Source organism: Dicentrarchus labrax, unplaced genomic scaffold (assembly GCF_905237075.1).
Source record: "Dicentrarchus labrax unplaced genomic scaffold, dlabrax2021, whole genome shotgun sequence".
NCBI classification, from domain to species: domain Eukaryota; kingdom Metazoa; phylum Chordata; class Actinopteri; family Moronidae; genus Dicentrarchus; species Dicentrarchus labrax.
The window spans coordinates 7,202,580-7,227,619 of record NW_026136704.1 but is presented as its reverse complement, the minus strand read 5'-3'; the positions used below and the strand labels follow the sequence as shown (position 1 = coordinate 7,227,619).

At 39.3% G+C, this 25,040-nt stretch overlaps 1 protein-coding gene across 1 annotated transcript; it reads right to left on the bottom strand.

Moving 5' to 3' along the window:
* Nucleotides 1-867: 867 nt before the first annotated feature.
* LOC127362163 (alpha-2-macroglobulin-like) lies at nt 868-21,853 on the bottom strand. Its single transcript, XM_051397571.1, has 36 exons — nt 21,689-21,853; nt 21,405-21,585; nt 21,043-21,199; nt 20,464-20,516; nt 19,609-19,629; nt 18,518-18,683; nt 18,354-18,438; nt 18,091-18,241; nt 17,119-17,236; nt 16,905-17,014; nt 16,648-16,815; nt 15,849-16,076; nt 14,771-14,834; nt 14,495-14,640; nt 13,074-13,223; nt 11,568-11,720; nt 11,369-11,459; nt 11,083-11,251; nt 10,415-10,640; nt 9,964-10,090; nt 9,650-9,771; nt 9,487-9,538; nt 8,975-9,058; nt 8,537-8,713; nt 8,045-8,120; nt 7,095-7,251; nt 6,684-6,758; nt 5,830-5,992; nt 5,546-5,733; nt 4,695-4,907; nt 3,689-3,813; nt 1,966-2,056; nt 1,804-1,872; nt 1,615-1,720; nt 1,373-1,414; nt 868-1,197 (listed from the first exon to the last, which is right to left on the bottom strand). Exons 1-36 carry the CDS (start codon nt 21,772-21,774, stop codon nt 1,193-1,195), a joined length of 4,395 nt encoding a protein of 1,464 aa, XP_051253531.1. The 5' UTR covers nt 21,775-21,853; the 3' UTR covers nt 868-1,192.
* Nucleotides 21,854-25,040: the final 3,187 nt, after the last annotated feature.

Here is a 25,040-nt window from a genome sequence, read left to right as displayed (position 1 = left end):
GTAGACAGCGTAACAATGGTGGACATGAACTCCCTCTGCAAATAATACGGGCACATTCCCACAGCCAGCAGTTCGATGTCTGGGGTACAGAGACATTCCTTCACGCTGACATGTCCAGGATTGCACCACCTCTCACTCATATGAAGTGCAAGCCAGCCACCCTTCTTCTTCCGACTTTTGGAACAGTCTCTGTCTCCACGTACCAAATTGTAACCAGGAACCTCAACGCTGCTGTCCGGGATGTGCGAGTGGAGCCAAGTTTCACGTTACTATTATTATTATTATTTCATTACTGTAAGGGGGGGAGTGCGTGAACAATATACAACAAAGGTCCTTGGCTAGACATGATCAGTGGATATGTCAGTGTCTTCACCCCTAGGCTTCAAAGGTGCCCAAAATCTGCACATGTAATGTAAAGAGAATTGAACCATTGGACTCTACTCAGTCTATTGGGATATTTCAGCTCAAAGATGAATGTGGTCAAATGATCCATCCCACATTAGCAATACCCTTTATCCTTCAGAAGGTTGTGTGTTGCAGGAGATAAGCCACTTGGCGAGAGGCAGTGTACAACCTGGACAGATGGCCAGTTAATCAATCAAAACACATAAAGACAGACAACCATTCACACTCACGTTCATACCTTCAGAGCCCCTGGAGAAAACCCAGGCAGGCACAGGAAGAACATATAAACTCTACACAGGAAGGCTGGCAGGTTCGAACCCACAACCCTCTTGCTGTGAGGCAACAGTGCACGGCCTGTGTGGCTTTAGATACCACAGCCTAAAAAACATACCATCTTCCAATCAGCAAAGTCTAACGTACATTATCTAAACCGTACTTAAATGAATGACTGCTAGGAAAAGCTGAAAGAACACTTGTTGCTTTATTGAACGTAGTTTGACTTTCCTCATTAATCTGTCCTGAACGACTTCTAGTCAGTGGATGAAATACAACATACAACAATACATAAATAAACTGCAGAGAGAAGAAACTTGAAAAACTGTTTTAAGTGGGACAATTTATTTTATTGTCCATTAATTTATCTTAAAAGCAAACACATGTTAACTGTTTGTGTAATTTACATAAACTAATGGAGTTACACACGGTACATAAAATGTATCTGTAATAAAATGCAGGGATTTCTGAAATTATACTGGAATCAGTGATGACCTGAGGACTGACCACATCTTCAAGCTGCAAAAGAAAGAATAAAATAATAATTCACTCTAAGACTTTAAGTCTACTTTAGCTGTTTAGTTAATTTACAAAACTGACACATTTTGTATTGAAATATTTCAATTTTTGGACATTAAATTGCTTTTGTAATAAATGTGGCAGTGCTTGTGTTTGTGATATTACAGATTGTTACCTGCAACACAAGGGAATATGTATTCTGTCTCAGCCTGGTCACCTGAGTGGATATAGAGATAAAAGAGAGGAAAAACAAAAATAGTCAAACTTTCTTCATGTGTTCAACTGTCTAAAATATTAAAAAAGGGAGTACTTTAAAACTACAACTCTGATAACTTCCAGTTTGTTTGTACAGCTCGACTAGGGAGCAAAGTTTGTCAGTGTGTACTGTGATATCTGTAAAAGGAATTAGGTATTTACTTGGCTGGTAGTAGTCATAGATCTTGACCACGGCTGGTTTCAGGTTCTGCACTGGCAGCTCCTGTATGAGCTCTAAGTTGTGGTTGATGGGTATGTCCTTTGATAACTGTTGGAATAAAAACAGACGACACCATCAGTAACGAATCTGAAGAGCATAATTTATTGGTCCTCAATGTGAATTCCTCTCACCTCCTGTATGTACACAAGAACATGGTCTTCCTTTTGTTCAACGCGATCCACCAGCAGAGCACCTTTGAGCTGTGAGGAGACCATATTCAGTTGGGTCGTTCATCAAAAACAGGTGAAAACTATTCAATTTCTACTCAGGTTGAATTTACTGTAATAACTCACCCTCCTCAAAGACTCTGGGTCTGGGACAAATCCAGAGAGCATTTTGATATCCAGGATCACCATGTTTGTTGTGCTTTCCTTTCCAGTATATCTGTAATGCAACCATAAAAATGTGATGTTACTCAGTAAGATGTCCTTCTGTCATAGGTTTACTAGTTGTATGTAGTTGTAAACATTTATTACATATAACTCAATTATCTATCACTCAATTTCACTCGAAATATACATAATACAATTGTGAATAGTTGCGATTCTTACCATTCAAAATGTTAATTATCAACAATTACATTCTCACACTTGCAAATGGTAATTGTTGATATCAATATAAAAATTCTTACTGGTGGTACAGCTGTTCTTAAATTACAAATATGATAAATGCAATTCTAGAGATCTGAAATTATATTCTGACCAGTAAAATGTATAATGTGATATGAGATATCTACAATTTCATTTCAGATATGTGAAATACAATTGTGTCTTGTGAAAATTATACTTTTATTTGAAATAAAAAACAATTGAAACAATTACTTTTGTAACTATTCAGAATTAAATTTTGGCAATCAAAAAAGGAATTTCCACTAGTCAGAATGTCATTGTAGATATGTTGAGATGAATCCAGTGTCTTCAGCCTGCATTCTATGTATTGACCAACAGGGGCAGCTTCATTGACATGACCCAACTTCTCATTTGACTTAAGAGCTCAGTAAACAGTTTCCTAATGGGTTTATGGTCTCAATCTCTAGTTTCAAGTCTTTTTCCATACAGCATGATGTTCATTTAGTAAATTATGGTCCAGTTTAGAGTAAAATAAACGATAAAGCAGGGTATGCTTTTGAGCATGACTACCTTGTGACTGACCAGTCATTCTCAGTGAGTCTGTCCATCTCAGCGCACCAAACTCAGATCAAATTGTCAAAGTAGGCAGTGCTGATCAAATACAGAGCAGGATTCTGTTACTGCCTTGAGTATTTCTCACCTAAAATTGTTTCAGAAATATATTTTAGTGTACTGTTTGTAATACAGTTGTAATACGAGATTATGTGTGACCAGTCCAGCCGTCATTATTTCCTGCTACGGACGAGTTGAAACTGTGCAGCCAATGACTTGTAATGCTGCAGACCATAATGCCTAACTTGAGGCTTCAAAACGGTTCTCCACAACCAAAGGGTGATGTCATGATAGGTTCACATTTGGTACATATCCAAAATGGATATGGTAATTTGGACAGCATATCCAAAATAATATGCCAATTAGGTGACATTTCCAAAAAGATTTGTTGATATGTCTGACATGTCAGAAATGCAATTAATGATATCTCAAAGGGCGAAGTCACATTTTCACTAGTCAATATCCTTCAACATGTGGAAATTCCATTGTAGATATCTGTAAAAAGGAATTACTGACATTTATGATTAAATTAAATATATCTGTAAATCAATACAGACCAGCCAAAATGTAATTTTAACGTCTGAAAATATATATTGTAACATGTCAAAATTATTTTACAGATATCTTAAATTACATTATGACATCAAAATGACAGAGCTAACAATATGTAATTTCCACTAAAAATAAACTAAATTGCTACTAGTCAGCCATACTGATTAATGTTAAAAGGGCATGCCATATTCCCAGATGTCCTTCTGCCAAAAGTTACTCAGTCAAAGCTCGTTGACAGAATTTCAGTATCGTGACATGGATGTAGTTGTTAAAGATTACTTACAAGGACTTTAATTTCAGAGTGAGTTTGGGTCTTTGAGATTTGCCGGTGCAGTTGGCCTCTGGTTTGACCTCCACATTGAGAGTGGTGACATCAGCAGGAGTCGGGATGTTGTAGTGAATAGAAATCTGTGATAAAAGCACACAAGGAAGGTTTAATATTCATAAAAAATGAACAAGGGTGTTTTAAGTAATAGTACTTAAACTTAGCCACAAGTTTCCCTGGCAATGAAGCTAGTGACTGCTGCTTTGAAGGAAAGTGTTGGCATAGGTATTTGCCATGCCTTACAGCATAATGTTTCACTTTATGCTGACGACATGTTGTTATTTATACCTGACACTTTCTTATCCTTCAAAAGCTTAAAGGTTAAATATTTGGATGCATCTTCAAAAAAGTGAACCTATGCCAATTGGAGATCTAACAAGAGAAGAAGGACAGAGTTTAATTCCCAATGTTTATTTATGTTTTTCAATATATCCCATATCTTTTTAACAAAATCCTTTCATAATAATTTAAATAGTTAGAGTTTACCATTTCTTTGGAACAAGAAACAACCTTGGATTATCCAAAGCATACCACAGGGATCTATAAGATCGGGGATATGGAACTTCTGGAACAGTTCTGTATTACAACTGGGTTGTTAACATTAGGCAGTCCCTTCGTGAATTTTCAACCGCCAAGAATTAAGGAAAATTCACAGAATTCCATGTGAATTCTGTGCGACCAACACCGGAGTACTGCCTTAGATTTTCTCATGAATTATACAAAAGAATGCAATTACTGTTGCAATTTTCACCTCTGCAATTTGATTGAAAAAAGATGTCTGAAAACATTGCAACATACATTCACAATTTTTTGGAAAAACTGCTGTGAAATCAGGAATTTTAGGCTGCAACAATCTCAAAAACAGCCTGTGAAATCCTGTAGGGATCTATTAAAGCATAGTTACATTGGCGTAGTGTTGGTGGTGTATGTATATCAAACAGGAAGCACTGCAGTGACTACTGACCTGCACTGAAGCGCATGCATTTCCCTGCACCACCAAGCTGTATTTTCCTGTTATGTCCTTCAGCACCTCCTCCTGGTAGAGCAGTTTGTTGTCTTGATTCACACCAAATGTCAGCTGGCCACTGGGAGACTGGACAGTCACTGTGCTTGAACCCCCTGGACTGAACACCAGAGTGGAGTAGAGAGCCAGAGCCTGAAGAGCCACCACTGTGTCCTACAACATACACACACAATAAATTAAGTTTTATGACTCGGTTCGGGAACAAAGACCACGCCCTGCAATCATCTCATTTCCTCTCAAACTTACTTAGCACACCTTATCCGTTCACTCCCTCCTTGACTCATTTTTCACATCCCCCCCCCAAACCATTTATTTTTCTTTCTCTCTCTTATCCATATACAGGAACCACTGGGGCTCTCTACAAGAGATACGAAGAGACAGCCTCCCCCACTCAGAGTCTCACAACCTACTCAGTTCCTTCTTACTTCGTGCCGAACCCCTCCATCCATTCATCCATCCGCCAACAAATCTTCATTACCCGACCTTGATTCCTCAACCTTCATTCTCGAACTTTATCCCTCGACCCTACCCTCATCCCTCATCCCTCATCTCTCATTATACCACGTCTGTTTACATTTGTTCATTATGTGCAATCAACTTTTCATATTTCATACATTTGATGGTGTGGTTGAATAATTCATGTGCTTACATTTACATGTACATTAAATTGTTGATGAACATTTAAAAGCTAATTGAATCAATCATTGTAATTAAGACAAAAATAGGGCTTCAACTAGCTTTGTTATCTGTCCCAGAAGAGAATACTGTGCCTTTCATCGTTTGGGCTGTACCTGTGTGGAGGAAAAGCCTCCATAATAGTTCTGCTGCCCTGTGAGCCATCTGACGATGCGGGCAGCGTAGCCCAGGTCTTCAGGGGTAGGAGAGGCACTGAGTTTGGCCAGCAGCACGTAGGAGCTGATCTCCACAGATAGAGAGGCTGACGTTTCTGTTGCTGTCTGAGACCAGTGGAGGAAACCTCCTACAAGCAGCCATCCACAAACAGACAAACAGACAAGAGGTCAGCTACATTCATAGTAATGAAGCCAGAATGATTTCCTTTAGGAGCATGACTCACCTTGGTTTAATGCGACCGTGTCTAGATGCTTCAGAAGGTGAGCACGGGTCTCCATGTCTCCTGCCAGGGTGAAGACGTAGGCCAGCAGAGCTGTGGTGTACGTGTTGCTGAGGTCACTGAAGGACTCTTTGAGGCAAGAGAGGCTCTTATTCACCACTGGATCCTTTAACAGATTAAAAAGAAAACATTATAATAAATTAATGTATCACATCAACTGACTTTATTGATCTAAACACAGCAAGTTCATTCTATTTTATGATCATTTTGTCTGTCATTGTGTGAACAAACTCCTATATTCATGGAAACTTTATACAAAGGACTTGGATGAATGGAGGCAGTACCATTAAACATCAGCACAAAGGGAGAAGACGGTAGGCCAGGAATCAAGTGTATACCAGTCCCACTAACCTGAATGATGAAGTAAAACTACCAACACAGACCAAAATAAATAATTTCCAAGAAATATCACTGAAAAGTTGCAACATAATACTGAGGTTTTCTGCCTATATTCTAAGCTAAATTGGTAACGCTACTACCACCATATTTTATTTCATTAGCATTTTAAAGGTACGGTTCACTGCATTTGTGGTACTGTGCTATAGATATTTAATTAGAAATAAAGTATATTCTTGAAATTTTGCTTCATCTACCACCAGGTAGTACTCAAACAGTATATGATACATTTCAAATAAATTAAAACAGCTATAATTTAATAAACTGCAATGCAGGAAGAATCTCAAAATAATTTACATTAAATGTGTGGAATTACACCAACTGTTTTCTCCCTTCTTGTCTTTGTTAACATTCACAGTTTACATTTAAAACAACATTTATACTGCAAAGAGTTGACTTACCTTTACAGGCGTATTCATCTCCAAGAAGCCAGCAGTGATGTAAGCACTGAGAGTCACTTCATCAGACACACCACCCTGTAGAGAGGAAGCATCATTCAGACATTATCAACACTGTTCCTCCACAACCCAGGGGCCCCAAAGTGACACTGTTTACATGCAGATTGCAAATGATGGCAGTGTGGGCTCCTGGTTGCTCATACATGAATCATAATAATGCTGTTCGTGGAAAAACAGTGAAACCTGTCTAATGTAACACAAGAGGGAATTACCTCATGTTGCAAATGTTGTGGACCGAGCCACAGGTTAGCATTAGTTACAACTTAGCCATGAATGAAATAGGTGCTGAACCTTCTTCAGTGTCAGCTGTCATCAGTCATTTTCATACACTCTCTACAGGGACTGTCAGCTTACCTTCATTCGGTTGTTGAAGAGTTTCCCCGACTGTTCAAAACAGCCATTCTTTCGTTGTTTGCGCTTCAGCCAAGTCTTCGACTCTTTAATCTTTGTTGGGTCGATGTAGATGAAAGACCGCGCTTTGGCAAAAGATCTCAGCACAAAAGCAGTCAGCCTGAAGATATCAGAACAACGTAAGACAATAACTGAAAAAAATAAGACAACAGGAAACACTGATAATACAATAAACACTTTATGCTTAAGGTCATTAGCTAAGCTAATGTTATTTTTGTAGTATTGATGTGAGAAACTACTAAACTATAATAGGATTAAAGGCCCTGACACACTGGGCTGACGATCAGCTGGTGACCAGTGTTGGGTCATTGGTGTCTTTGGCTGTCGTCGGCCCTTGTCTGTGGTTTTTCTGGCCAACTTAGGATGTGGTGGCAGAGGCCATCCATGACAGAAATCACTCTGATTGGCTGTTAAGCTTAAGCTTAAGCTTAAGCGCAATCGGAAACAGAAATCAGTGAAGCAGCAAACAACATTGTTTGTTGCATTTTTCAACTCCAGTGCCATTTGCAACTTCTTATAGATAGATAGACTTTATTAATCCCCGAAGGGAAATTGGGTAAAAAACAACTAAAAACCGACAGTAATACCCTGAGCAACTACAACAGGCTCCCGCTAGGACGGAGCTATTTTACAGGACATTTTAATAATTTTAATTGGCCATTCGCTGTAGTTGTTGTGGTGTCTTATTGTGTCTTTTTGGCCAACTTGGCTTTTGTCAGTGCTAGTTCTTTGACATTTTTGCAAACAGTGTCCTATCATCTACTCTCTGCTTTAAGTATCATGTTTTTTCTTTCTTAAGCTAAACTGAATGTCATAGTATGATACAATGATGGTAAATGTTGAAAAGCATGTTTGATTGATTATGTTTGATTATTGATCAGTAACATTCTCACCAAGTGTTCCCTGCTCCTGATCCAAATGTGCTGTAAGCACCGTTTTGATGTTTGTAGTTCAGTTGTCTCTGGTAGCCTGTATAACAATAGAAATAGAGCATTATTGATACACATTATTGGATTTTATAGGATTTTTGATGAATTTTGATTGTAGGGAAAATTAGTTTTTGCTGTCTGTAACAAAACCAAAACTGTTTGAATGTACAGAGATAAGGAAAAAACACATTTGGAGAATATTGTGCCTTTATTGCATAACTGACAGTAGAGAGATGACAGGAAATGAGGCGAGAGACGGGAATGACATACAATAAAAGTCACCCTGGTGTCCGGGAACTATGACGGGGACACGGTCCAGCGATTATGCACGACAGATCTTCTGCTTATATTTTGTGCAGCAAAACAGCAACACATTGTTACAGATGGTACGTTTTACATATCTGAAGGTCTTAAATCTTTCTTTTTAGTTTCAAAGTAAAACCAACAGAGACTCACCACTGGTCAGGAAGTTGGTAGCCTTTTCTTTGATAGCTGGGGTCAGCTGCTGTGTGTTTTTCAGGTATTGGAGGATGTAAATGTTGGGGGCCAGAAGCGCCATGTTCTGTTCACCACATCCATATGGCATCCTCAGCAGCCCATCCAGGTTGTTCAGAGCTCGGCCCAGAATGTCACCTGCATGAAAACACTGACTCCTTAAGACCAAACATGTAACTAACTTGACCTTTAATTTCTTAATGGACTTGAAAGACAATCAAATCAAACATTATGTTGTTACACTACCCACAAACATGCTGAATGAAACGTACAAAAGTCCATTTTTATTATTGAAGCCTTTAATAATGATGAGGATTGAAGGGAGGTAAGCCTGTTAACTTGTCAGACACTGGATGGTTAAAGCAACCCTCAATTCAAATGAATTTAGTTTTCTTTTACCCAGGACTGAAAGTGTAGCATGGGCAGATCCATCAATCATGTTGTCAGGGAGTTGGACGTCTGTTTCCTCTGTCAAAGCTTCCCCTGTGTACAGAGACAGAGAATAATCACCTTATAGAGAGAAACCTTAAGTATAGCCCAGTACTAAAACAAAGATGTTATTGGGATTTAAAGGTGCAATATGGAAGAATTGAGACGACTCTACACCTGTCAAATTCATATTTTATAAAAATAGAGGACAGCATATCACATATCATCATATACTAGCTCAGTTTGATTTCAGTTCAATTTAGCAGTCCTAGCATGGCAACTCTGAACAGCCAGGCGGAGCTTTTCAGTGGTGAGGGGCACAGTGGGGAACATTGCCAGATGCTAAATCAATCTGAGACAATAAAATTAATTGCTACCTGCAAGCAGTAAATGTCCCTATTACTATTATTATTTTTTATATTATTTGATCTGCTCGACTCCTCCCAACCTATAGCAGCATCCCTGGTGTAAACCATACTGACCTTTTGGGCAGAGCAGCCAGTTGTACGTCTTTGTCATCTCAGTTCCCTCAGCCTGAGAGTGAAGGAAATAAGGTGAGTTTCAGAGTCTCCATTTTGTAAATGCTATGCAATAATGGTTAATGGATAAATGTTTTCATTGTTATCTGGTTCTTGAGGTACCAACCTTTACTATGAGAGACCGCGTGACCACGTCAATACGACCTCTGTCTGGCACACTCACAATCTCATTGTCACATGAAGCTTGGGAAGCCAAAGCCTCAGCACTCACTGACACATTCATAACCCCTAAAACATATCAACAAGAACGACGTGAAACTTGATTAACTTTAGTTTCAGATCCTGTAAATTCTATAAAAAGTATCAAAACATTTCGTCACTCTGGTGGATCTCACTAATTCTATAAAGATGAAAAGATGTTTTCCTGGGGAAAGAGGGACAGTAGTCCTCAACCTTGGTATGCCTACTCTTGACCCTTACCCAAGGCTGAGGGAGCCATGGTCCAGCTGAGGGTCTTGCGCTCATTGCCACACAGACATGATGTGTACTGGTCACCAGAGAGGGGGGTGAGGGTGTAATCCAAGGAGGGTGTTGGAGTCACAGTGACCTGTTCAGTAGAGACAATAATATTTATTTTGTAACTGGGAATTTATGGCAGATGCCAACAACTGTTCAACCGGGAGCAAAATAAGGCGATTTTGACCTTTGGGAGGTGCATCTTCCAAACAGTTATCTTCCAAATAAAAGCATCAAGTTATCAAGTAGTACTTAACTTTAGTTAAACTTAACTAGTTAATAAAATGAGGATTATTCCAAATATTTACCTGTCATCATGATTGATATGGTAAAAATGACCCGCTAAACACCAGCATGATAGTGTTATCATTATGAACTGACATTTGCAGTAAGGTAATGTGAAAGCATTCATTACCATGATGCAGCTGGACAGGTAGTTGAAGGTGGTTGCCTTCAGCTCAAAGTGCTCCCCCCGGATGATGGAGTAGGGCAGGCTGAGCTCGAGGAAGAAGGGCTGGAAGACCTTGATCTCTTTACGAGGAGCCAAGCCAAAACCCAGAGGGGACAAACAGAAAGCCTCTGTTTCCCAGGTGGTGATGGTGTCTGGGACAGTGAGGGACACATCTTTCGTTCCAGACTCTCTGGATTGAGAGATACACAAATACAATTTGGTGGAAATACGCACTTACATAACACAGATTAGTTAAAGAAAAACAATGTAAGAATATGATTAATGTGTAAGAATTATTGTACCAATAGCAACACATTAGAGTTACTGTGACCTTAAATAGTCTATGTAAATGTGAAATAGTTTCTTCTATGCTGTGTTCTTGAGTGTTTAGAAAGTCAGAAACTGCAGTAATACAGAGTTCCACGTTACTGAAGTTTACACAATCAGGATCAGTGTCACTAAATTATTTTCACGCTATTCATGTGTGCAGGGAGACAGCAGGAAGTCAAAGAGAAGCACTCTAGTTCACATGTTCTATTCGAACAAAAATGAATACACATTAATAAAATACACAATGCATTTTGTTTTTCCCTATTTCATGACCATCAACACCCTTGCTGACAGAAACTCACCCAACCTCAACCAGGTCCCATATCCAGGTCTCAGGGAAGAAAGTGCGGACTGTTTCTATTGGTGGAAGTTGAGGAGAGAAACCACTGCCTCCTCTAGCACTACTACCAGTGACCATTCTCACTGTTGGCTCACTCATTATGGTCCTTTGACGTGACCTTTGAACCAATCCTGTACAGAAACCAGAAAATATTCCATCAGAAGCAGAGGGCAGCATTGATACAGGGAGCTGTTTTAATGCTGGTAAATATTCAGAATGTGTCACTTGATAGAGCAAAAAAAAGTCACCATAGTGGCCTTGGTGGTATTCTCTTCCTTTGAACTTGAGACATGAAGGCACTCGGATAAACAAGTTTGTTGCCATCTTCAGACCTACATTCTAGATAATCCAACAACATACAGGCATCACATAAATGTTAATTAAATGTAAACATCAAAATTCTTAATGTATTATTCTTTTTATTGTATATTATTTTTTGTGCAGTACCTGGAAAACTGTATGAGCATCATCTTTCTCGACATGGTAGGGGTATGGTAAAACATATCTTCTAGGTCTCATCCAAACACGCAAGCATTCTACAGGCTCTTGAATGTCATGTGGAATAGAGGTTGCTTTTCTTACAGGTAACAATCCAAATATCTGGAAAAAAGGGAATAATTCATAGTTATAAACTGCTAAATGTTTGTTGCTGTATGAAGATCTGACAGTAGGGATGTCTTGAGATTTAAAGGTTATATATACCACCTGGGTACCCTAGTGGTCATAATGTTATGCAGCCCCATACCAACAGACTTTAATGCACTGTGTGTTGACACCGTTCTATCAGAACCAGCATTCACTTTTTTTAGCCGTTAGAGCTACAATAGCCCCACGTGCATCAGCGAGCCTCGGCCCCCCATGAGCCTGTCTTCCTTCCTTTGACCCCTTTGTAATAGGTACTGACCACTGCAGACTGGGAACACCCCACAAGAGCTGCAGTGTTGGATATGCTCTAACCCAGTCGTCTAGCCATCACAATTTGGCCCTTGTCAAATCCACACGCTGTCCATTTTTCCTGCTTCTAACACATCAACTTTGAGGACAAAATGTTCACTTGCTGCCTAATATACCCCACTCCCAACATAATTATAACTGCAAACAACTATTTTCTATGTAAAGATATCATAGAGTCATGGTGTCCTGAGCAGAGAATGACGCCACGTTCCCTTTGCCTGTGTTGTTATCGCAGCCTGTCTGTGGTTTGTTTACAAAGCCAGTCTGGCTGTTCGTGCATGTGAGTCCCTCCATGTAAAACTGAGGAGAGCAACTGAAACTACAGTTTTTCTCATCTATGTCGGTAAATTAAGGTATTATTTAACCTAACCAAACCAGTTGGTGATTGTTTGGAAAGACAACAAAGATGGTTATGGAGCATTTCATTTGTTTCTGTCCAGTTTTAATGAAATCTACAATGATATGGGAGGTAAATTAGCTATCATTTATATTTTTATGTAAGATTATAGAAAAAGATTACGGCTGTCCTCTAATAGTCACGTAAACTGTTAGTTGACGAGAAACAACCCTGACCTTATCTCTTGTAACACAGTACTGCTGAACGTGCTAACTGTACAAGCTGCTGCCACTAGCTCCAAGTCCTATTAGATGACTGCACCTGGACTGCAAGCTCAAAATACCAGGCAGGTTTGTTTACAGCATAAAAGCTTTAGACTGCCAGGAGGAGGAGGGGAGTGTGACATTTAGTACCAGTGAATTTTGTATAATCACGTGGATAATGTATACATTATGTATACAAGGGATACACCTCACATATATGACCAGGAGTTTTTGTAAAGCATTTGCACAACAGTGTGCTTTACAAAAATAATAGCATCAGCACGGTTGGTGAAAAAAACTGGGAAGAAAAAGAAGAAAGATTACCCATGACATAAGGAAATTATTCAGAGGACACATAAATGATGTATGCATCTATTTGTGGTTGATTCCATCATTTACCTTGGCTGTCTCCAGAGTCTTCCCTGGCTCCTTGATGAGGACACTCTGGTCGACAGCGCTCACTCCGCACAGAGAGTCTGGCTGGGCCGTCACCTGCAGGGTGGTCTCCTCTCCTGGGACAGCTGAGGACGGAGAGAACTCCAGCGACACCTGATGCATAAGGACACATCGCACCATCTGGACTTAAGATGAGAATCTATTATCTTGTCAACACAAATGTGTATTTGACCCCAAAAAATCTTCATCCAGATTGATTTTTTAATCAGAGGGCATTTTAAACTAAATCAGTCCTTTTCATTGAGCTCATGCCATTATATTGGTGGTGTCAAGTCTCTAGCAGGGGAGTGGCCACACAGCTTCGAGTGCCTCAGCCCACACATAGAAGTCACTCTGTAGATGGTATAGTCTTCTTGTGGTCTGAGTTGTCTCACGGTACTTAAAAGTTATATATATGTGAGATTTAAAACATGAATATTGCAGAAAACAATGATCTGCAATGTAAAGATATGGTGGAGTTGTGGTGTCTAAAGCTGCCTATGTCTTGGCTTGAATGAATATTGTGTTTGTTTGTATTTACAGAGCCAGGGCTGTGTACAAACAGCCCATACACAGAGCAGAAAGCTTATTAACTGTGAGGAGATATTTGCCAATGATACACTGACACAAGGGTTAATGTTGCCTCAGTCATTCCCACTTTGTGGATCGGTCTTTCAGGTCAGGAAAAATGTGTAATGCTTTAGTTACACACCATAAACTATGACACTGATTAGGGGTTTTATGGAGAAACTATTTTCTGGTTTTCCCTCTGATATCCTCTGGCTGCTCCGCCTCAACCCTTGGTAATTTACACTTAGTTTCCTGATGGACAGAAAGCTTTACTTGTTGCTAAAGTAAATTAACAGCCGGGGCGGCCTATAGCTTGCCTGGTGGAGCTGGTGCCCCATGTGCCAAGGCTGAGTCCTCTAAATCCTTGTGAGAAGAATTTGAAGCCCAGGGGCTGGGGGAATACTAAAAGGGAACAGAGCCAGTGCCAGACTCAGAGGCAGCAACAAACTGCTGGACAAGAGGAAATCTCAGACTGGCTTTTTGAGTTATTGGCGAGAGCTGCAGACAGATGCTGAGCTGGGCTTCTTGCAGCAAGAAGCCATTGGGCTTGTAAGTAATATTAGCTGGCTTTTTGATCATAAGTAGTTAAATTGCTATAAATAAACATGTATTTGTATTAAATTGTTCATCATATCGCAAAAAAAAAAATCTTGAATAATGTTTTAAAATAATTAAACTGACAACTACTGTGGTCATCATTAATTATATAATTGTTGAAGGACTACATACTGACCTTTTGGGACACAAATTATTACACTTTGAGTCCTAACTCACATCTGACAATCACAGCTGTTGCCAAGTCTTCTTATACTGACCTTGTGACTGAAGCATTTCTCGGTGGAGAAGTCAGCACTGTGGGCGATGACAGTCTCACTGGGGAGGATGGTGTAGGCCACAATCTGGACTTCTGGTGCTATCTCTGCAGACACTTTCAACTTGAATGACACTTCGCCCTCATTCACTGAAACAACAGGCCGATATTAATAACAATCATCTTTCACTTGCATCCATAGATCAGTAAGTATGCAGTTCAGAAATTATTTGGTCATGCTAATTTAGAGGTTAATTTAAAGACGTCATTGTTTACCCACCTGATTTATCTCGAACTTCAACCTGTTTAAGTCCTTGCGTGACAATGGCTCCTCTGGATAAGACCTGGGGAATTTTGAAAAAATATGACACAAAAAAATTATAATGCAAAAGTAAAACTTAATTTCCTCAAATGAATACATGATTTGATCTTTTATCTTTGTAACCTGCGTACTAGTGGACCCCGCCCAGGGACTACAGATGAAAATGAGCTTTTAGCTGTATCTGGTAAAATACATGCATTGTGCATTGTCTCTGCTAAATAAACATGAAATCAAATAAATGATAAACATAAATGTCATATTTATTTTCTATTTGAGGTTTTAGTGATGCTCTTTTTATTTTGTTAAATGCTCTTCTTCTGCAATAATTTAATGTCATGTGACTCGAGAATTAACGTCATCATTTGTTAATCTTGAAGTGCTCAATTCCTACTATACAGATAAAAGCAGTGACTGGAAACACATATTCATTTTTATTTTCTTTTGCTGATTTGAATAAAATTTGCACAATATTTGGAAACTTTTGGCAATTTGCAGTGTGCAAATACAAATGTTATTTGTATGACAAATTATTGAGTCTATAAACTCAAGTAACTTCATAATGTTTAATCATACATTTTGTTTTATTGCTGTATGACACTACTTAAAGGACCAGTATGTAGAATTTAGTGGCATCTAGCGGTGAACTTGCAACTAACTAAACACTGCTGCCGTCTGTATCTGACGACCTGGGAATGAGAACTGGCTGTAAAGCGTGTAGGAGAAATTATAGTGGCAGTGAGACAACTTGAAAGCCAGTGTTTAGCTTCAATGATGTTGTAATAGTTAATTTTGATTTAATGAGTCTACAAAAATGTTTAACACCTAAATATTTTCGAAAAATCAAGTGAGAGCAGATTTTTGTTTGAAGGCCAACCAGGTTGTCATTATATCCATTACTATAACTCATCATAGTCCATGCTAACAAGTGTGTTCCTTTCAGACAGATGTCAATAATCAGATTTTAACAGGCAATTTTAACTTCCTGATGTGCATGTCCCTGGAAGACAAGCAGACAAATAGTTCACCCACCACTCACCAGATACATCACATCCACAGAGCCCTGAGCCTCTCCAACTACAGTGTATCGGATGGAGATGTTTTCATCACTGTCACAGGGAAGTGGTGTATCCTTCTTCTTCACCTCTAGGGAGCTGACAGTTTTAGTATGTAGAGAGGGAGGCTGGGCCAAAGACAATTTGTGATCTGCATCCTGATAGTATGCAGTTCTATAAGCAGAGTACTCCCGTGTCAGTTTGTTGCTAACCTAGGGTGCAGAAAAGAAACCAGAAAGCTTCGGAAAGTGAGTTCAGTCTTTACCGCTAAAGCAAATGTAAACAGTTCCAATATGGCCGCTAGCTATGGCGGCTCCATTTATGGTTTCAGCTTCTTATCAACTTCATTAAAGCGCTTGATGTGACTGACAAATTATATTTACAGATGCAGTTTTAGTGTCATTAAAAAAAATAAGTATTCCTTGAATGAACTTTAATTTAGTTGGGTTGATTTAACTAATTTCACAGTTGTAAAATTACACTAGTAAATCAAATTGATCCAACACAAGTACACTAAGTTGGCCCAACACAACTGCTTAATCCTGAAAGACTGAATAAAAACCTACAACAAACCACGTGGGGATGGAACAAAAGCCAACAAGTCAATATCACACAAAATAATTTGTTTCTGTTGGACCAACATGGGTTGATTTCATTCTTATCAATTATCTCTGATAAATCATTTAATGAACATAAAGACAATTGGTTCAATTAATACGAACATAATTCTAGTTTGCTCATCAAACACATTCCCTGGTTGGCCTTTTGAGTGTTCTTACTTACATGGAGGTGGATGTCCCCATTAAAGTCAGCTGTGCTAAATGAGAAAGTTGCGACACCGTCACTGTTCGTTGTGAGGTTCTGCAGCCGGCGTGATGACCATGAATTACCCTCAGACAGGTACACTGGCATGTCAGCAATGGGTGTATTATTGTAATAAACAGCTTTGACCTGTTGGAAGAACAAGTTTTATCACTGAGAATGAAACTTCCTTTGCACTTTGTGTAGAGAATCACACTCAAGAAGAGACATGCACTTACTTTTCCCTCCACATTTGATCCTCGGTCGTAAATCTTGGGTGTGTCAATGAAGGACAGCTTTCCAACAACATATGAAATGGTTATTCTCTTCTCTCGTGGGTGTGAAATACCTGTAAAAGAAGCCTCTATGTTACAACTGTCTATGCCACATTGTTTAAATTCACAGCACTGTAATCTTCTGTATGTACTAACTGTTTATAAATGTAAGACTTGCCTGTCCCCTCCTCTACCACTTTGGCACTGAGTTGCAGATGATCAAACAGAACCTTTTTGTCAAGTTTTGTGAATGTGGACATCTTGACAGTAAAAGTGGCACAGCCTTTCTTGTCCGTCTATAAAGTACAATAAAATAAAATAAAAAGAAATAAAATGAAAATGTGAATGGAAGTACATTTTAAACTTTCCCCATTTCATACCTATATTACTAATTAAGTTACAAAATGTGTACCCTAATTCTAATTCAAAACCTATGTTTCTATATTTCTTTAAATTTTTCCATAATACTTATATTACGTATTTACGTATACGTATTTTCCCTTTTTCGCTTATTGCAGTACAGCTTAATGTTCCTTCTGTAGGCCTTTTTGAAATGGTGGTGGTAATTAAATCTCATCCATTGTATCAGAAGCCGAGTTCATTTAAAAGTAACTCTGCTCCATTTACTTTGGCTTTACTATTGTTAAAGTGTTGGTGGAAGTTTTTTCTGCATGCAAGACTTAAGAAACGAAACATCAAACCTGGCCAAAACACAAACCTGTAATTTTCAAAATCTGTTTTTTCTAACAGGGAAACACACTTCAAAAGATCTCTGATCATGCTGAAAGAAATGGATACACACATGCTGAAACCTCCCAAGGCAAGACCAGCTAGTTGTCGTAATACAGGTTTTAGCTTATAAGGGAAGTGCTCTGACAAAGGCTGGTTATTTTAAATAAGATGTGAAGATGACCCCAGTCCTAAATGGTTGTTAAAACAATTCCCTCGACAACATGATTAAACAAACTGAAACAATGCAGAAGTTGCCTCTGCTCCACTTTTTTTTTTATTTTTTATGGAATACAATAAACACACACACACACACACACACACACACACACACACACACTGTATAGCACATGTATGGTCTACCTTTATATTCACATAGTTTCAGTAGAGAGAAATGAGACGGTCGCCATGGCAGCTGTACCTGCTTTGTCTCCTTGTAGCATGGGGAAATGAACTCAGGGACTCCCCCTGGATGTTCAGTGGTGATTACAGGGGTACCATAGAAATAGCGCTGAAGGGGTCGGCACACCTTAACATTAACACTGCCTGGCACAGGCTGTCCATATGTGTACCTTATTAGATGGACATAGACAATTGTGTTGTTGTCACTCACCATACTGGATCCTTTTTAGATGATTTAAGTGTTAAGTATTGAGTATAATGAGTGAAAGGCCTTTTACTTACTTTGCACATACTTCAGCTTTGATTTCTTCCTGCTCAATATTTGATTCATCAGATGAATCTATTTTTACATCAAATTTGGGCAAAACTAGAGACAAAATATGAATGTTAGCATTCTTGCTACATTACAAATGGATGGAAACAGAAGGGAATAAAAATCAACATACCATATTTCTCCACCTTGAAGCTGTGATACAGTTTACTTTCACCAATTGACACAATAACGCTGTAGCTTCCTTCACGGGCCTCAGAGTTCAACGAGTAAGAAAGCTGCAGTATTTTACCATTGGATGTTTGGTTCAGCCACTGTCCAATCCTGTTGCTGTTAGCATCCTGATTGATAAAATAAATGGGAAGAACTGGTACTAAAACAGAAAATATGTACATGCCACACAGAAATACAGTGCTAATCGTGCTACATTCAAAGAGTATCAAATTGTACTTGTTGTATGAAAAACATTGTTTTCGACCAATGTATTGGCAGGCTTATATTAGTGCCCACTTGCTGATATATTGACATCAGTGTGTATAGTGTATTTGTAGATATATGAACAAAGAAAAGCATATATAATTGCTTCATATCCCTTTAACATCAAGTCTAATGCAGTTTGACAAAATCTCCACTTACTAGCTTTTATATCACTGTTTGAATATAACAGTCTTGAATGGATTTTGTGCAGTACAAAAACAAAAAGAAAAACAAAACTGAGCAAACTATATCAACTGATGAAGACTGTAGCAGGATGCTAGAATCTACAGTACACGCTTTTAAAACTTTGTATGAATTTTTAGTTCAGTTTCTTTAGTTTCAATGGTCAGTTGACCTTTAATGTATGTTTTATGGGCTTTTTGGCTTTGTTGGATAGGTGAGCTGAAGATAGACAGGAAAGGGCCACAGGTCGGATTCAAACCCATGGCCACTGCAGCAAGGACTCAGTCTTGGTACATGGAGCACCAGCTCTACCAGGTGAGCTTTCAGGGTGCCCCAAAAATGAATTTTTAAGGTTGCATTTAATGTAATTTTTCAGGTATGTGTTGTTATGACATATAACAGATTAATTTTCATTGACGTTTGCTGTAGAAATCTACTGTTCTTACATTATCATTCATACATTTCATACTGTGAAATCTTGATGTCAGCATCGACATAAGAAATTTGGGAGTTGAGTTTTGAGGTTACAGCTCACAGAAAGTTTGGTTTGTCAAAAATTTACTGAATGTACATAAAAAAAACAATGTTGCATGAATAATATTTTACCTTAATTTCGATGATATTGTACTGCAAAAAAAAAAAAAAAGAAAAAGAGAAAGATAGGTAAAGGACAAGTCGGTTTACATTGTTATCATCACAGTGGGTCCTCATGAGTCCTGGTTAGACATTTTTCTGTAAGACATCAATGATGAACAGTCGACACTCAGATGAACTCTCCGTCTCAGTGTATGTAATTCTGATTAATAGTTTATAAAATTTTTTGGTATAAGGGTCTACAGATTTATTGTGTCAGCAAAAATATTTAAAAGCAGCACAGTTTAGTTTACCTAAAGGGGCCCTGGGTGTACTATTGACCCAGAGCTTCACCAGCAGCAGACTGGAGACTTAACTCTGGTTGAAGAGCACACACATTGATCACCAGTGTAAGTCAATATATTACATAACTGACTCCACTTGCTGGTGTGTATATTCCAGCTCACCTGCACCACTATCAAACAGTGTCACTAATACTGGTTTTCATTTCCACAATGTTAACTGATATTGATATGTAACTAAATATTGATTAAATATGTATGACACATTGATATAATAGATACGTCTGACACCATATTGTTTACAAGCTACTTGATCCAAGTACTGAAGGTCCTGGTTCAAAAGGTTACATTGACTTTTTAAGTTAATGTCAAGAGACCAGCTCCCTCTGGAGTAGTTGGGTCAACAGAAACACTCTGTTTGTAAAGTGGTTACATTACATTACAGGTTACTAATGAAAATATCAACAACGCTCATCTCTAGATTCATTTAAAATGCTCAGATCAGTCCCAATACTTGTCTTTAGGATCAGCACAGGACACCTCTAAATGAGATCTAAAAGAAAAGAGAGACAGTCCAAACACTCACCAGCTGACTGGCAGGTCTCAGTTTGGTGTCCAGTGAGACGACTCTGAAATGTACTGAGAGAAATGTGAGAGAAAAGAGATTAAATGAAGCTTTTACAGCTCATCTACGGCACTGACAAATGATCAACTTACTGTTATCTGTCTGGCATTATTTAACAGAACAGTTCTTAATCAAAGACAATGTGACACACTCCTTCAGCTATTCTATATGCCATTCATTTTTTGTCTTCTTTTTATCCCAGTTTATTGTTACAGGGCATCTGAATTGCAGCATGCAGTGAGCTGCAATTTGAGAAATTATAGACTGGTGCCTGAGTGAGGGATAGAAAGCAAACTAGTAAAAAGTAGTCTTTTAGTAAAAAGAAGTTGCAGAAAATGAAAGTGCTGCATACAGATTAACTTCTGGACAGTAATTTGTCTGATTTCCATTAACCCTAACCCTTAGAAATGCCTCTCTATAAGATATAATGACATAGTGGCGATGAGTTTTCCACCCAGTGCTGTGTGCACATCCACATATTTCTGTAAAGGGGATACTCTACCATATTTTGTAAATCATAGAAAATCAGCTCAGAGTTACCTGTTTGTCCAGGGAGGTAGATTGGTTTATCTGTTTGGATGAATGTCACTGGTTGATAGACTTTGATCTTGACTTTCCTGACTTCTTTGGAGTAAAATGTGTTGCCTCGTACCTTCACCTCTAACGTCTGCACCACTTCATTCTGCACTAAAGGAGCCTGTGACATAAGGATATTTTAGAGACACCAAGATTGATTTGAGTAAGTCAAACTGTTAAAACTTAAAATCACAAATGTATTCTGTATTACAAAAACATTTATTTATTTTCAGCATTGTGACTTTAAGTTTCCAGTTTAAGGAATGTTGCATTTTCAAAGAATGTTGTGGCATTGAGCAAATGAATCAAAGATCTGAAGAGCTGACCTGAAACTGCTCACAGGAATGAAATGCTTCACTGGATGTCTTCTGGAGGAGGGTTGTATTCTTCTCTTGGGACATCAAAGTGACGGTCATGACCAGAGTCTCGTTGGGCTGCAGGAGACTCGCACAGAACTTGGTCTCAGCTCCAGCTTCAAGAACCGCAGGTATGGCTACCATGTACTGCCTACAGACACAGAAACATACACACATACAGGAGATACCTCACTGGATCTGACAGCAAAAAAACACACTATTATTATTCTGTTAAATAGTACAGATAAACTTACGGTCCTGCCACTGCTTGACCCACACACATCCAGCTCAAGAGGACACACACGGTCCATGTCCACATCTGAATCCCAAGATGACCCATGACTGACTGAGATGAGCCTCAGACTCTAGTGTCTGTTAAACTAACATTGTTTGCTATCCCTCTTTCACCCATATCACACAAACAGACTCATCATTTCTGGGTATCCTTTAAGTCAATCATTTACAGAAGTGGTTACCCAACAATTTTCCTTGTGGGACCCCTTTCCTCTCATTGAGTAAACTTACAACCAAGGTGACAAATTTAAATTTTTAACAATCATCAAATCATATAAACTTCCTATATTTCTCTTTTATTGCCTTTAATTGATAGTAACGGGGGGGTGACACGCAGCAAAGGCCTGGACAGGGTCAGATTCGAAACCTGGGCTGCTGCAGCAAGGGCTTCCATAGACCTCGTTTTTGAAAGTCTTTTCTTGTCTTTGTTCTATTAACACAGATTGTTTATCCTAAACAAAAGAGGTCTATGGAAGCCCTTGCTGCAGCAGCCCAGGTTTCGAATCTGACCCTGTCCAGGCACATATATCTTCGCAGAAAGTTGAAAAATGTTGCGTTTATTTTACACAAGAGCAGCCATTTTCCTCCTGTTGCCATGGGAACGTTATGAAGTGACGTCATCGGAAAGCTTGTGTTGTGTTGTGTCTTGCAAAGAATTACTATCTCGTGGCCACGAGATAATAACGCGTGGCCACGAGATAGTAATGCGTGGCCACATGACTGCTGATGAGCTCATACAGTTTTTGTGAGGCGACGAAGGCGTAACCCCTCTGGAGGCCAGCAGCAAATCTAGTTGATGTATGAAGTAACCGCAGCAGTGCCCTGTAAACATTGATTTTGCCATATAAACAGTGATTATCCTGATTAGGCCATCTTCCAGTAAGCAAACCTATGTGGACTCTGTGGTCATCCTCAAACAACGATGGTGGGTTACAACACAAAAAAGTGCAACACCCACACATCTGCTGTCAAGGGTAAGGACAAGAGAATCAATGTCCAAAAAAACAGCAATGACCAGCAATGTAAAATGTGCACGTGTGTTGGACAGAGAAAACGAGGGTTTGAAAGTGAAGGCAGCTAAATATGAACAACCTCACTCAACAGAGTAAGCCATGTTCATGCTTGACGAGTCCCACCATGAATACCTACGGCATAGGTTTGGATTTTTAGCACCTGCAACACTATACTATGCACATAAAACCCAAAACCATGGCAAAGGCAGCCTGAACGTATGTGTTCAAATTAGACCTGCTGTAGCTTCATCTGTCAATACTATTCCTGTTATTTCTGATGATTTGACCCTTTTAATCAGCTGGGAGTAAGTTGGCAGGAGAAGAATGGAGATATGCTCTGAGATACGGTCATTGTCTTCACTATCAACAATCTCCACTCTGCCATCAAAGTTCAGTTTAGGAAACACAAGGAGCCAATCACAGTTCTTGTTTTCATTATTTAATCCCAATAGTGGAGAGATGACAGAAAAGAAGTGAGAAAGAGATGCGTGAATGAATTGTACCAGAACTTTCTTTATTTGGCGATATGAATTCAATTAGACGATGTTCTGAAGTTAAGAGAATGTATGCAGTAGCTAATCTCAGCTGTCAGAGAGCGTTTACAAGATGTATGTCAGACGTTTTACAAGATGTATGTCAGACGTTTTACAAGATGTATGTCAACACAGGTTAAAATAATGTTATTTTTTTTATACTATACGGGAGAGTTTCTTTGCAGCAAAACTTTTAAGATAAGTTACAGTCATGTCACTGGTTGCAGCTGTGAGCCCCCTATGGGTTGAAAATCCCCTATATTGGCTACCTAGAGCTAGACGTTGAGGTGGTTGCTGCCACCTGTTGCTGACTGGACCCATCCTACTAATGTCTCTGAACGCAGGTCCATCCTAGGTTTTGCCAGCAATAACAGGAGTTCTGTGGTAGGCTTTGCTGAGCTGGAGGGAGTGAAGACACAGAGGGGACAGAGGTCAGTGCTGGGGGATTTCTCGTCAGAGAGCTGTGAGGTGGAGCTTCAACGAGTTAAAGGCCTGCTTAGTAAATGCCCCCACCCTGGCCTTTGGCTAATTTCTCCCTCCCTTTCATTCTCGAGGTCGATGCCAGCCACAGTAGCTTGGGGGTAATGTGGAAAGGTGCGGCCAGCTGCATATGCTAGCCGGAGTTTGCACCCAGCAGAAAAGAACTATACTTTCATGTAGTTGGGAGTTTCTCGGCATGACGTGGGTGATGACAGAGAAGTTCAGAGTACTTGTGGGGCCAGCTGTGTGTTGTTTGGACTGATAGCAACCCCCTGAGCCATCTGGACACTGCCAAGCTGGGTGAGACAGAGCAGTGCTGGGTTGCAGAATTCTCGGCTTTTGAACACAGTGTGAGGTATCGCGGGTATGGAGAGAATTTTGTTCCTTTATTATTCAATCAAATAGAATAGATTTGAAACCAAAAAAGAGATTTGAGAGCAAAAAAGAGTAAGTGGCAATCCCAAAAATTTTTTGGGAGATCGAGACAGAACAGGTTGCAATTGAAAAAAAAATATGAGAGAACATATTTCTTCAACTTCGATCAAAACTAATATTTGTAAGTAAAAACATACGACCAGTTTGCTTATAAATCAGTCCTCTTTGCTTGGAAGTTCTAAAGTTTTGCTTGCGAATTTAACTGCACTTGATGGGCGGGGCCTACGCTGGTGGACGAGAGGAGAGTTTCTATTGGTTGGTTTGACCTGGCTACGTCTTCCGCATTACACCCACTTCTCCATTGTGCTGTGCTGCTTGGAGAAGCCTGTTGCTCTTGAAACGTTTCCCATAAGTAATGAATTGCGCTATATATCGTTGGCTACAGCCTGCCGTACGTTCACAACAACAACAACAACAACACAAGTAATGAATTATAATGCCCTGCTGCTGCAAGCACACTGATCAGCAGCAACATGGTTGTCTCTGCTAGTCACGGCCTGAGCAGAGTAGCCTAATGAGTGAGTGAATTACAGGGAGGCGTATACAACGTAGGGCTGTGATTTAAACATTTAGTGTTGCATGGTACTCGCGGTGCCAAAACGTCACGGTTCCTACACAACAGTACTACCGTGGATTACTAAACTACCGCAAATGCATAAAATATAAAACCCTTAAGCAAAACCTGCTTATCCTTCAGAAGGTTGTGTGTTGCTAAAGCTGAGCCAAGCTGTCACTGGGCGAGAGGCAGTGTACAACCTGGACAGATGGCCAGTTAATCAAAGTGCTAACACATAAAGACAAACATCCATTCACACTCACATTCATACCTTCAGAGCCCCTGGAGAAAACCC